General features: G+C 39.5%; 1 protein-coding gene across 2 annotated transcripts; it reads left to right on the top strand.

Moving 5' to 3' along the window:
• The first annotated feature begins 1,205 nt into the window (after nt 1-1,205).
• LOC113015330 (phosphatidylinositol 4-phosphate 5-kinase type-1 alpha-like) lies at nt 1,206-13,485 on the top strand. 2 transcript variants are annotated; one of them, XM_080295771.1, is made up of 17 exons: nt 1,206-1,355; nt 1,730-1,879; nt 4,972-5,013; nt 5,233-5,267; nt 5,490-5,573; nt 7,524-7,654; nt 7,803-7,920; nt 8,679-8,831; nt 9,691-9,990; nt 10,125-10,321; nt 10,420-10,503; nt 11,142-11,190; nt 11,275-11,359; nt 11,446-11,616; nt 11,780-11,966; nt 12,854-12,938; nt 13,032-13,485. In XM_080295771.1, the coding sequence occupies exons 2-17, from the start codon at nt 1,831-1,833 to the stop codon at nt 13,035-13,037; spliced, it is 1,776 nt and encodes a 591-aa protein (XP_080151897.1). In that variant the 5' UTR covers nt 1,206-1,355; nt 1,730-1,830; the 3' UTR covers nt 13,038-13,485. The 2 variants fall into 2 exon arrangements, with proteins under 2 accessions (XP_080151897.1, XP_026013120.2); XM_026157335.2 differs by lacking the exon at nt 4,972-5,013.
• The last annotated feature ends 821 nt before the right edge of the window (nt 13,486-14,306 follow it).

Genomic DNA, 14,306 nt, shown 5'->3' with positions numbered 1-14,306 from the left:
TCTACTAAGGCATTCATGCAGAGGAAGAAGTACGATGCTCTGGAACGGCCATCTCAGTCCCCAGACCTGAATATTATTGAAAATCTATGGTGTGACTTAAAGCGGGCTGTCCATGCTGGGAAACCACTAAACCTGACTGAACTGGAGATGTTTTGTAAAGATGAAAGGTCCAAAATGCCTTCAACCAGAATCCAGACTCTCATTGGGAGCTATAAGGAGTGTTTGGAGATGTTATTTCTGCAAAAGGAGGATCTACTAAATATTGATGTAATTCTTCTGTTGGGGTGCCCAAATTTATGCACGTGCCTAATTTAGTTTAAGTCACAATTGCACACTTTCTGTAAATCCTATAAACTTCATTTCACTTCTCAAATATCATTGTGTTTGTCTGCTATATGATATACTTAAATGAAATTGCTGATCCAAACAACCAATGATTTATGAAGGAAAAACATGAAAATTCAGGGGTACCCAAACTTGAGGTGCATACCACTGTACTTGGAGTAATTCTGGTGGGACGGCCACTCCTGGAACAGTTCCCTGCTTTTCTAAGTTTTCCTGATTTGTGGATAATGGCTCTCACTGCATTTTGCTGGAGTCCCAAGAAATTAGAAATTGCTTTGTAACCTTTCCAGACTCATAGACGTCAATGACTTTGTCTCATAGCTGTTTCTATAGATTGTGACATGCTGTGTTCCTTTTTAAGATCTTAATTCAACTACCAATGAAATTGAACTTTTTCACAACAAAAGAACAGAGACAAAGGTTTCTGCATGACTAACCACAAAAGTAAATGGCACTGTATGTGTGATCATGAAACACTAAATCAAGTCATTAGCCTTCATTAATACGTCATTCAACTTAAATTTTGATACTTCAACTACATTTTATTCCCAATGTATAACATTTTGAACAAAACAATTTTACTACATGATAATATTGCTACTTCTACCTTTTTAAAATGCTGTTTAGCAGTACAAATAAGTTATTTCTCTCTTCTACGTTTTTAAAAATAGCTACTTTTGCATTTCTTATTATTCCCACTACAAAGCTTCTTAACTAATTCTTTAGATTAAGTTATTTTTCTTGTTTTCCCCACCTTTTTTACATTAATTTTAGAAGGTTCTTAAATCATGGGGTGGTGTTATGTTATTTTGAAAGTGCCTATGTTATTCTGAAATATTTCCCCACCGGAAATGCTGTTCTTGCCCAGACTAGCAGCCCAAACAAAACTGCCGCTTCCGCACTGCTTCCTTGTTTATTTGTTTTGAGGAAAACACCGCCTTTATAAAAGAATAAAAAGTATTTTTTAAATTTAATTAGAAGCTATAAGAACGTCTAAACACGATTTTCTGGTAAGTTTAATGTTTTGTGTGTATTGTCGAGACTTATCTGTGTGGTTAAAGTTAGAAAAGTTAAAGCAGCGGCAGCTAGCGTTGTCGCCTATGTTCAGTTGAATAGCGCTGCTCAGACGTTTCGGTATCTCCCACATTAACATGTCACAACACGCATTAGCCTCTCTGTGTTGTTGTGTGTGTGTTTCTTTTTAAAAGTTAATTTACTTAATAGCCTACTCGATGCTTAGTCGCTTTTGGTAGGAAGCTGCCGCCTGTTTATGTCACCTTTGTCTCCATCAGCAGAGCTGTTCAACGTGGCTGTTGTTGGTATTTCTAGCATGAAATCATGTAGAGTGTTTACTGTTCTTGAGCTGGGCATTTTTTCCACACAGGTCCACGCCTTGCTGAACTGACGTCACCGATACATTTGAAGGGGTGAATAAAGACCCCCAGTTTCCTCCAAATCAAGTCCAGAGTGTAGTTTCTTGTCTGAATGGCCACAGCTGCAGAAGAGCCTCCAGGGCTACAGGGCCAGACTGGCAGTAAGTACTGTGTTGTAATACACCACCTTTCGTGCCAGTGCATACAACATATAGCCTGAAATAACTTTAATTGCTTCATACAGATTCACTTCTCAAGGCATGTCTCAGAAATAAGCGATGACTTATTTCTGAGACATGACCCACGGTTAGGTCTCACATGGTAGTGTACTCAAGATAAAGAGGTGGGGGTCCATTCATATGGGACCACCTGGGGATAATAGAGGAGTAGCCAAAAATGCTTACCTGACATCACGTATGTAAACTATGCTTAATTATGTTGACTTATGCATGTTGTACACAGGCATATTTTAAATACTTCAATCATTACAATCAATATAGATGTATAATTGAAGCCATTTAACAGAGTCCTTAATAGGTTAAAAGACAACCTTTTTTTCGTCTTCAGTAAATTTGGGGCATCTCAAATAAAAGAAGAAGAAAGCAAATAAAAGTACTTCGCAGAATATCTTAACTATTCCTTTAATGTGTACTAAAAAGGAAAGAAAATGGAAAAAATATGTTTATTTACCTCACATCACAGTAGATTTATGACACAAAGTTTTCATCAATGCTCTGATGAAAACTTTGTGTCACAAAAAAACAAAAAACAAAACTTTAATTGAGTACAAAGGCCACTTTTCTTGGCCCGAGTACATAATTACATCTTAAATCAGATGTTTCTGGCTGTCCTTGATTTGATCTTTAAAAAAAAAGTGGTTTGCAGGACAAAGTACATGGATCTCATGCTTCACAGAAAGTTTACGTACTTGCCTCACTTTATTAAAGATTAAAACGAGCGCTTTTCCAGAAGTTTTGTGCCATTGTGTTAAATGGTAAACGTAGAAATATATAATCATTTTGAATTTGATGCCATCAACTCATTTGGGACAGGAGGATGTTCAACACTGACTGCTCTAGTTATGAAAACATACTGTTTTCTCCTTATTGCTTAACACAGGAATTCAGCTGCACAACAGTTTCACACTATTTCTATCCCTCTGAACACTTTTATATACACCCTGTCACTGCTGTCACTACTCCAGAAAAATGTTGTTACTCAGCATCCGTTCTATGGAAATGTACAAGAACAGCATAGACTCTGAAGAAAGGAAACCAGTTGTTGACTGTAAAAGGAAAGGAGCGATGAGTAACCGGAACTGAAATTAAGGAAGTGTGAATAATAAAGTGTTGAAACAAGAGATTTTGGCCTCCTTTGACTAGTTTTACATTTTCTAATGCCACATTTTTGTTAGTGGGTGTTGGAACTGCAGTAATAATAATAATAAGTCCTTACTGGATTAAACAAGGACCTCTTTCAAAACTAGCTGTCTTTCTAGCTGCGTATGTAGCGAGAAAAATTGGTATATTAATGATGCTTTCACACATGTGTGAGTTAACCCTGCCTTGTGAGCTAATGCCCTCCCATACCAGTACAGATTTTGGCTTTTTGAACTGATAGCAGTCTGAATGGTCTTTCCCTCCCTGAACTCAGAGGATGAGGCATTCATGCTATCCAAAAAGGATTTCGCATTTTGATTTGCCAGACCACAGGCAGCAGGAGGCTTACAATGGGCTTTGGGGATGGGGCTATGAACCTAAACATAACCGGTCCATATATAGTGAAGGCAAAAAGTCTTTGTTATCTATGTCAAGAGAGGTCTGAGTATTTTCCTGTTGGTTTTGGCCATTTCACAAACAAAGTTAGAGTAAATGAAATCTTATAAAAAGTACCCACAAACTTTGCCATTCTTACAAATTGTTTAACTGAAATCAAAAATAGATGTGTGCTATTAAAAAAAATGAAGCTTAGAGAAGTTGTTTATTATTGGTCAAATAAGGTGGATCCAAGCATCAGCTCTTTTCTTAGTTGATTCTAGCCTCAGTTTTGAGAAGTGTCTCCCAGTGCTTCTACCATTTTTGGAATATCACAAGATCGATACTCAGTTTTAGTGGCACTAAGACTATCATTCTTGCTTTTATTTCCTCTCATTTGGATTATTGTAATTATTTTAGCAGGTATCAATCACAAATCATTGTACAGTCTTTTGATTGTTCAAAATGCAGCAGCCAGACTTATAAACCCAAGCGAAGTTAGTGTATTTAAATGCGTTTTAATAACCAAGGTCACGTGCATTACATTTAAACATACTGCAACTGCTGTCCCTGTATAGAAGCCTGTTAACTGGCCCCACCTCATGCTTAAACATGAAAGGTGATTGAGTGTTTGCTGTTCGGGGTTCTTGATGGTGGAGTGACTTGCATGAGGAACTCCGTCTGGTTTTGTTGGTGCTTAAGTCTCCAGTCTTGTGTGTTTTATTATAGATTTCATACCTTTGACATAATTATCATCATTATTATTATTTTTATTGGTTCTACTATCACAGTCCTGGCAAATTTCCTTTAACTGAAAGCCAAAAAGCTCCAAAATGTTTGACATGCTGGAGAAACTCTCAATAGTCAGTTTTGAGCTCAGGCCTAGAGCAAGCAAAAACCTTTCTGGATTTAAAATAAATGTGTTTGTTGTCTTAGTTTTATTTGTGGATACAGCAGTTGTGTACACTGATAATGATTTTTATGAGGGTTGTTCACAACAGGATTGTGCTTGCCTTTATTGCATTGCTGTCTGAGCATTGAAGATGACAGGCATTTAATATTGCTTCTTGTGTAGATTAGAAATATTGGCAAACCCCTCCCCAGCTTTAGTTCTGCAAATTAATGGCCAGTCATCTTCCTTATTACAGTCGTCTGGTGATGTTGTCTGAACCTTGTTGATATTTGTTGCGTTAATCAAATTCAGAATAAACATATTTGTTAAAAAAAAACAAAATTTTTTTGTGTCAACACAGTGTCCCAGCTGTTTTGGAAATGGTGCTGTAATATACATAATAAATGTTTAAAGGAAAGTGAATTGCAGACATCATGATGTTGTGTCACTTTCACAAGTGTGTTTCCTTAAAGATGAACGGAAGCTAAGTGTCATTAAGTTCAAACACCAGTAATATTACAGTGTAATACACATCAGGAAATTCACCGGCTTTGTATGAACTCACTTTAATAGCATCCTTATCTAATTCCTTCCATTGCACACAAAGACCTGCAGAGTCAGTTCTGGAGGAAACTGTCTTCTTTCAGAGGTAATGTTTGAGGTGTGTCTGCATGTTCAGCTGCACTCTCTATTTTCAGCGTTAGGGAATGGTAGAAGCTGTTTCCGTCTGTGTTGTTTGACATTACTGCATCCACTGTAATAACTGTTTGCCTTATCTGCTCATTTCCTGTCCTGTGTGTGTGTGTGTGTGTGTGTGTGTGTGTGTGTAATTTCCTGTGTAACATTATGTCTTTCTTTCTGATTCCAGACTTGAATGGGTCTCGAAAAAATGCTTCAGCTGAGGTGAGAAATGAGGGAATTTGTGGGGAAGAAACTGAAAATCTGTCTCGGTCAGTTAGGAATTGCACATTTCTTTCCCCATAAACAGTTTGGGATTAGCCCGTATTCTGCTGACAGGTCATTTGTGCCTTCCTGTTTGAATCGTGAGAATATTACATGTTCCTGCACTTACAATGAGTTCTTTTCCTCTTGTAATTCTGTTTTGTGCCATGTTTATACTGACAGGGTCCAAGTGCTAGCACATCTCAGGCTTTGAAAAAAATCGGGCATCGTGGGATCGATCCCACTGGGGAGACGACGTACAAGAAGGTTGGGGATCAGCCATTGCAGACTTAAGCACATTTTTTCACTCTGTAGAGCTGCATCTTACAAAAACTTTCATTATCTTCCAATTGTTCTCTTGATGAGTTAATGAATTATTTGGCTTGTAAAATAGTGACAGTAGTGTAATCTCAAAATTTATAAATCTGTGCCTTGGTTTGTCTGCTGCTCACTATTCTGGCCTGTGAAACGCACAGCAGTCTCTTTTTATTGCCATTAGCTTAACCCTTCATCACCCACACATATGATCTAATCTGTCCTGCCTTCTTGAATAAGTGCTCTCCGCTTACTGCTAGTGTTCATAATCTGGAAATCCTTATAACGCAAGTGCTCTGTGTCTTTTCCCTCTCTTCAAACCTCATTGTGGGACTTCTTTGTGATTATTCAGTTGAACTTGACACCCACAGGGTGTTTCTACAGGCTGTTGGGAGCTATAGTTACATTTCCTACAATTTGTGAAGTCCACCAAAACAGTGTTCCATATTTTAAGATAACCCTATTTTATCCTATAATGGACCTTGGAACAGCCGTTTGTTCATTCACTGTTTGAAACACACTGTTTAAGGCCCCAGTCAGACAGGCCTAGACCAATAGAAAAGGTAATGAAGTACCTGTTTGTGAGTATTACCCAACTGGTTTACTGGAGGCTGCTGCCAGCTGCTGGGAAGTTGGTGTGAAGGTGAAGTTTCCCAATTCGCATAGGCCAAGACACTGGTCAGTGACCCCTGGCAACTACCGGTCACAAGGAAAGTGTGTGTAATCTGTGGGCTGTTGCTGGAGTTTGCTTGAAGTCACTTTGGTTGCAAAAATGTATGCAGGGCTGCAACACAAGCATCTTTCCGATTGCTTTGGTCATTTTTGCATGGACGGCACCATCTTGTGCGCAAACCCTTACAAACTGCTCGCTAATTGGGAGTGAAACTGCGAAAAGTGCAAAATGGAAACGGAGACCATTCGTGACTTGCTTTGTTTGGACGACTTTTACTTTTAAGACAAATGGTCTCCGTTTCCAGCTTGTGTTGCACTTCTTTCAACTAAATAGCAAGTATTTGCAGACAAGCTGGTTTCCTCTGTGCCAACTCCAGGTGAGCAAAGCAGTCACAAAGAGGTTTTTGGTGCAGCATCTTCTTTGCAAGTGAGTTCACCATGCGACATTCAGCAACCGCTCTTCAACCTGTCGGGGTATACACAGTTTTCCAAGTGACTAGAGGTTTCCAGATGGGTCATTAACCAGTCAAGGCCTGTGTGACTAATGCCTAAACTTCCTTCTTTCTTCCTTTAGCCGACTCCCTTCTTATTGGCCTCCTTTCCTAAACAGCATGCTTGAACGGCAGGTGGGTGGGCTACTGTGCTCACAGACAAGCTTGATATGAACATACGGTATTAGGGATGTCAGGTTAAAGGAAGCTGAAGCTTTGTACATGTTTAATAGAAACAACAACCACTGTAACCATGCATATGAAAAAGCATAAATGGTGGACTTGAAAATGCAGCCACTAATAGCACTTGTAAAATGTGCACTTGTGCTGGCACTTGTTGCTGTGGTGGTACTTCACACTGTTTAGAGTACATTTGAACCAAACCGGAATATTTTCCTCCTTTTTAAACCATTGTAGGCTTTACATTTATACCTGACCACATAGCAAGTGAAAATGAAAGCAAACTGAACATTGGTCCCAGTAGAGATTTGCCTCTCAGCTGAATGTTGAATGTTGAGTGTGTTTGTACCATCACCACCACCCCACCTAACAGTAAACATGGGCTCTGTTTGGTGAACCTTTTGAGTTAACCTATCTATTAATCTTTAGTGAAATGTCTGGAAAAAAAGTGTCTCCCACCTGCCAAAGCTTGCAAGTCCCTATGCCACTTAATTTCTTGAAGTATTCACTTTGAAATGCATTTGTTGCATTTGATACATGTAAGTTTCCTTTCTTCCAGACAACATCATCAGCTCTGAAAGGTGCTATCCAGTTAGGCATCACGCACACGATAGGCAGCTTAAGTCAAAAACCTGAAAGAGATGTGCTGCTGCAGGACTTTGAGGTGGTGGAGAGCATCTTCTTCCCCTGGTCAGTTTGTAACGATGAATTAGTTTGTAAAGGAAATGAAATGTGTGTCTGCCCTGTGTGCAGACAGGATCAGGATATTTTACTTCTGCAAGCCTACTTTGAAGCTGTGTGGAAAATAATCTTGTGCTCCTCTGTTTGTGACCTGCAGTGAGGGTAGTAACCTGACACCGGCACACCACTATGGAGACTTCAGGTTCAAAACATACGCCCCGATGGCCTTCCGCTACTTCAGAGAGATGTTTGGCATCCGGCCCGATGACTACATGGTATTCTTGTATAATCACCAATTGTTGTCCAAAATATTTCTGAGGAAAGAGAGCAGTTCACTTTTGGGGAAAAAGGAGTGTTTGAGTAACTGTGACTAGGGAAGTGTGAATAATGGAGTATTGACACAGGAGAGGAGTGGAGATGCTGTTCTTACGGTTTTAAAGTAGGGGTGTCAAATGTAAGGCTGGGGGCCAGAATTGGACTGGTGACAATTCCAATTTGGACCGCCGATTTTGAAAAAATGTGAAAGAGGGCATAATTTTCAACTGTATATTTACAAGTTTTACAGCTTTTCCTACTGATCAAGACCTCTCCCATCATCATTCATACTACACCAAAGAAAATTCAATTATAGATATCTGTAATTTTACACGTTTACTTCTTACAGTTTAAGCCTAAAGAAGCATGCTGACAGATTTCTTTTATTTACTACAGCAGTATTTCATTATCATGTAGAAAAACGGAGACCTGTTGTTGAAATTGCACTTCTTTGGCCTCTATTAAGATATCACATTGATTAAATGTATATTTAAACTTTTTTTAGACTGACAGATATTGGAGATATTTGGATATTTCATGTTTTCTGCCTCCTGCATGCTCCCTCCAGGTCCTGCCTCTCGCCCAAACCAAACTCTGTATGCTTTGTAGTGAGAACATGGCTTCAGTCAGCATTCATGTGTAAAATGTAGCAATAAGATTGTGTTTTTTTGCTTTTAATCACATGTGTAAAGACCGTTTTTTTATGTTGTGTTTATAGTATTCTCTGTGTAACGAGTCGCTGATCGAGCTGTCCAACTCCGGGGCGAGTGGATCTTTGTTCTACGTCTCTAGAGATGATGAGTATATCATCAAGACGGTGCAGCACAAAGAGGCAGAATTTCTGCAGAAACTGCTGCCTGGATACTTCATGGTATGATTTGATGGTCACAAAATGTCCTAATCATCATCCTGTTATCACTATCAAATGCAAGGTCTTGGATATCAGTGGCGCTTTTACAGCGACGCTTTGCTACCTTTAAAACTAATCTGCAGTTGTTTTGTTAGTCTGCAACTGCCATAGCTGTGGGCATTATGTTTTTATGTTGTCCTCATGTACTCCACCTACGATTATTATCATGATATCCCTTGGTACTCCTTCTGGGAATTTTATTCATTATCAACTTTAACTCAAGGAACTGATTAGAATTTAACAGCCAAAGATCAGCTTTCACCTCACGTGTGTTAATTGTTGCATTCTAGTAAAATTTCACAATAGGAGTGTCCTGAGAAATTTTGCAGATATGTTTCTTTGGATTGAAGGACGACATGATTAGATTTGGTACTGTGACTTTATAAAACATGTCAACTAACACAATAAAATCAGAAGCTGTCATTTTGTCTTGAGGCAAAATATCAAAGGTCACATCTGGATAGCCATGGATGTAAAATGCAGCCAAACGGGTTGGTGCAAGACGGGAACTATGAGGCCGTATTTACAGTTACTGAAGTAACACTCTGCAGTCAAATATTGTTCCTACTTTGTTTTCTTGAGCTGCTAAAATGCTTTGTTTGTCTTTAAAGTCTCTCTCAACTAGTTAGTCTGGTTTTCATTTAAAGCACTCGACATGCTTGTTACTGACTGAGTTTACTTTTGCTCTGGCACATCTGCCTTCTTTTTTTATCAGTTTACTTAAGTCAACCATTCATTTAACTTTTGGTGACGCTGATACTGATGTTTCTTTTCATTTTGTCCATATTTCTTCCTCCTACTATTTTTCTTTCTGCCTTAGAACCTGAACCAGAACAAGCGGACCTTATTACCAAAGTTTTATGGGCTGTATTGCGTCCAATCAGCTGGTAAAAACATCCGCATTGCAGTCATGAATAATCTGCTTCCTAGTGCAGTACGAATGCACCTCAAGTATGATCTAAAGGGCTCTACCTACAAGCGACGAGCCTCGGCTAAAGAAAGAGAAAAGGCTGTACCCACATATAAGGACCTGGATTTCATCCAGGACATGCCTGAAGGGCTCTCGTTGGACGCTGATAAGTACAATGCTCTTTGCAAGACCCTCCAGAGAGACTGCTTGGTGAGAACTGTGAAAACATGAGGCTACCAGAATAATAACAGTGTTGGAATTGGTTTAGATAGAATCAGTAAAATGTCTTCCCTCTAAATGTCCTCCTGATCTTATAGTACTCATGTTCCTTAATTTTCATCCAGCTCCTGCAGAGTTTCAAGATTATGGATTACAGCCTTCTGGTGGGAATTCATAACGTAGATCAGGCCTGTCAGGAGCAGGCCAACGAGGAGGCGGGGGCTGGGGCAAAGGGTCAAGTTCAAAAGGCTCTGTACAGCACGGCTATAGAGGCCATTCAAGCAGAGGTGGGACGCATGGGATCCATGGAAACCGAGGACAGGTGAGTGACGGAGTGTCTGTGATCGTATCGAGCAGGCTTGTCCCACCAGTTTCTGTCTGAGAAGAATTACAGAAGACTAAAGGTGTTTTTGTTTGCAGAACGGGAGGAATCCCTGCACGAAACTCGAAAGGCGAGAGGCTGCTGGTGTACATCGGTATTATTGACATTCTTCAGTCTTATAGGTAATAATTCACTTTATTGTCCTCATTGAGCTCACATAACAAAAGAAGCACATGAACAGGAAAGCAGCAGCTTCCGTCTTTGTCTGTTCAGAATGCGTTCAGGGACCGTATCAAGTGTTAAACCCCGGTACACTGTCTCGTTAGCTAACCTGACGTTTTACACTAAAGGTCAGAGCGGACAGTAGAGAATGACTACGGTCGGTCAGTGAGGCAATGAATCTTTGTTACTTTATTTAGAAACTGTGCAAATAAACGTTATCTATACTGGAAAATCTCTGCCAACATGTAACCATGACGCCACCTGTGGTGACTAAAATATGATCTTCTTTGTTCCACTGTGGACACGTGTGGCCAACATCCAAAATAGAGTTCACATGACATGAGTAAACAGGATTTCAGCATCCAGATAAAACTACAAGGGCACTTTCAAATGTTTCTACAGTGAGCGTGTGATAAGAAAATACTTCTGTTTGAGGATCTAAATTTTATGAAAAGCATAGAGGGGGGAAAAAGTAGTGCTTGGACGAAGCGGTAAATGAGGCAAGCTGCATTGAGCAGTTAGAGTAGAAAAAGTTCTATATAAGAACCAGTCTAGTTACCATTTACCATCAAGTCAGAGTGTGTGTGTGTTTTTTCAGATTGGCAAAGAAGCTTGAACACTCCTGGAAGGCTCTGGTTCATGATGGGGTAAGGACCCTTACTAGTACTAGCTAGTTTGGTTGCAATGATTTAACAATACAGATTTTAACTTGTTTTATTTCTTTTTTTCAGGACACTGTATCAGTGCACAGACCGGGTTTCTATGCCGAGCGATTTCAGAAGTTTATGTGCAACACAGTGTTTAGAAAGAATGCATGTAAGTTTATGTTGTCTCCGTCTGAACATGACTCTGTCACACCAGTGTTACTGCACAGACTCAAAGTTTCTCTGTCTCGTATCTAGTGAAGACCTCCCCGTCTAAGAAGCGCCGTGCAGGAGCCGGTCCTGTGAAAAGAGCGGCTGGCTCTGGACCTTCTCTGATGACCCAAGCCAGCAGCAGCAGCACCGCCCAGAGTCCTTTGCTCCAACATCAAGCCAGTTCAGACACCAGAGAGGACAGCGAAGCAGACAAAAGTGAGGATGAAAGAGCACAGAAGCTTTAACTTCTCTATGGGGAACTATTTATGTTTCATATTTTTCATGACCGCTGCAAACATTTAGTCTTCTTACATGTACCACTATGGGAGATGCTTCTTTTTCAACACAGCAATAAACCGTTTTTGTCCCCTCTCGCCAGTTATGCTCGCAGGTCGTCCTGACCTCCTCCCAGATACCATTCCTCCACGCAACCCTGTTGCTAGCGCTGTTGAAACTGCCATCTCCTCCTTGGGAAGCCCCAGATTTTTACCAGCAAGTCGTCTTCAGTCTAACACTCGGGGAGAATCTTCGAACAAGCAAAACGAGGAAGACAGCACCCCCAAGGGGTAAGAGGGGACATATAGTGTAATAGTTTGTGTATTAACGATCCACCTGTCACTTTTATGACAGTACACACAGACACACACATTTTCCTACAACACACCAGTGTTATCTGAATGCATTGATTAATGTCTAATTACACTAACTGAATATGGTAGTACCAGAAGTAACTTGTAATCATCTACTAAATGTTCTGCTTTGGATATAAAGTGCACACACCTGCTGGTGTATTTGAATCACCACAAGAGCTGGACAAAATACCAGAAACAAAACAAAGTTCAACAACAACACAGTAATAACATATTCAAACAAAAATGTCTTTAAAGATGAAACACTTAGTTTCACCTAAAACAGAACTTTATATATCCTTCTCTGAAGTAAGAAATCTTCTACTTCTCCCATTTAAAGTGATCCGAAATGCAGTGCTTCTTTCAGGCTGTATTAGAGGCCTACATTTTTAAACTCCTTTTTAGATAGGTCAGCTTTCACATGATGTGTTCTTCAGTATTTTGTTTTTGCGTGTATGGAAGTGTGTATGTTGGAATGAACGTGTGATCCTTTGGTTAATGTGTGGCTTTTGTTCAAGTTGTGAAACACTTTGAAAAGTGGAATGCAAATCAACTTAGGAATAAATGAATGACCCATTGATGCACAGATTGGAAGTGAGGCCTTCTCAGAAGACAAAAATGTGCCTTAACCAGAACTTCAGGAAAGTCAACATTTTCCCAAAGCAGCACAGGATTCTAGGCATGGAAACAAGCGTCGAATTAGCTCATAAAGCTTTCTGTAACAAATGCAGTGTATATTCTGTTAATATTTTCACCTCCACAACCAGTGCCTCGTACTGTGTTAAGGTTCAAATGCATCCTCATGACTCTCCTGTTGTTTTCAGGGCTCAGTCTAGGACTCTTGAAGAAAGTGGTGCTGAGGAAGCAATCTCACTCAGCGACGTAGTCCCGTGTGTAAGCAGCTGCTCAGTAAGTTGATTTCAAACCTCAGGTTCTGCTATCAAAATATTTACTCGTATTTGAACTTTTTTTAAAACTAATACTCTTTCACTTGGTTTGCAGGTGTAGATGTGAGGAAAAAGAATGACTTGAAGGATGTTCTGAGCCTTCCTGAAATCTTATAACTCCCTTGGTATGATTTGAGGTACCAGAACTTACAAAAAAAAAATTACGCAGTGCATCTCCTGGACCAAGAGGGATATGAAATGTTTGTTGTCTTTGTTTTTTTTGCACAATATGATAATGTAACTGGGCGGTTGTGTCGCAACACTAGTAACTGCAGACACGGTAATGCTGTAGTTATTGAACACTATTATTAAACCCATAGGAGAAGTGCCTGTAGTCACAACCAATGATCATTTTTGGCTCAGTTAAGCATTTAGTGTGGAAATGTTGCCTTATTGAAGAACTGAGATTCTTCATTCAGGCCTGGCTATATACGTCATTGTCCTTTTTGGGATTATTATTATTTTATTTTATTTTTATTGCTTCTCTCTTCTTCTTCTTTTTTTTTTTTTTGACCAAATGGCTGTAGCACGTCTTCATGCAGATTTTTCTGTGTGCCTGCCGCCCACCCAAAGGTCCAAGTCTAGAGTAGTGTTTGTGCTACCTGCTTTGACGGAAAGCCTTATGATGAGGATTGAGAACAGAGTTTTAAATAAAGTCTTAGTTTTTAAAGAAATTACTGTATTCATGCATTGTAAGCTTCTGATTTTTAAAAGCTTACTCTGAATGCAAATCATGCAGGACGAAAGACCTTCAGCTTGTGCTTTTTATTTACCCAAGTATTCCCGTGGACCTGGAGTGCTTTTACAGACTGTGAATCTTAAATATCACCTGTGATATTCAGGCCAGAAGGTTATTTTAAATGTTTTCTTTTTATACGACTGGCTTGTATTCAAATGAGACCGATACTGGTACTCGGTAGCAAAACTAATGAGTTAGTCAGCTTCGGTGTCACGGACCAAACCGGCAAAGAGAAGCTTGTGTTATATATGCAAGAAAAACAGAAATAGGAGAATCACACTAAACCTAACCACTTTAGGTAACCAAAGAGCATGTTGTGGCATTAGTACAAACTGGTACAATCACTATGTTTTTGTAATAAGTTGGGACATTGAAATTAATATTGTACTAGTAAAGTTGCAGTAAGTTTTTTTTTTTTAATATATATACATATATACTGCCAGCACAAATGAAAAATTACTGTTGCATGTAATTTGCCTTGTTTTGTTTTTCTCCAGAATAATAGACTCCTATTTTTCTTTTCTTTTTTTTTTCTCAACACTGTGGTTTACGCCTAGCTGAAGCTAATGTGGCCTTTAGCTGTCCTGCAGT

Source organism: Astatotilapia calliptera, chromosome 22 (genome assembly GCF_964374335.1).
Source record: "Astatotilapia calliptera chromosome 22, fAstCal68.1, whole genome shotgun sequence".
Classification (NCBI taxonomy): domain Eukaryota; kingdom Metazoa; phylum Chordata; class Actinopteri; order Cichliformes; family Cichlidae; genus Astatotilapia; species Astatotilapia calliptera.
Note: the sequence above shows the minus strand (reverse complement) of the source record. Positions and strands in the feature narration are given on the sequence as shown.

Excerpts from the sequence above, each read along its gene's own strand:
- LOC113015330 (XM_080295771.1), top strand. The coding sequence starts at position 1,831 with ATGGCCACAGCTGCAGAAGAGCCTCCAGGGCTACAGGGCCAGACTGGC. Across the intron at positions 5,268-5,489 it reads GAAAAAATGCTTCAGCTGAG|GGTCCAAGTGCTAGCACATC; the intron begins GTGAGAAATGAG and ends TTATACTGACAG. Across the intron at positions 11,191-11,274 it reads AGGCTCTGGTTCATGATGGG|GACACTGTATCAGTGCACAG; the intron begins GTAAGGACCCTT and ends TCTTTTTTTCAG.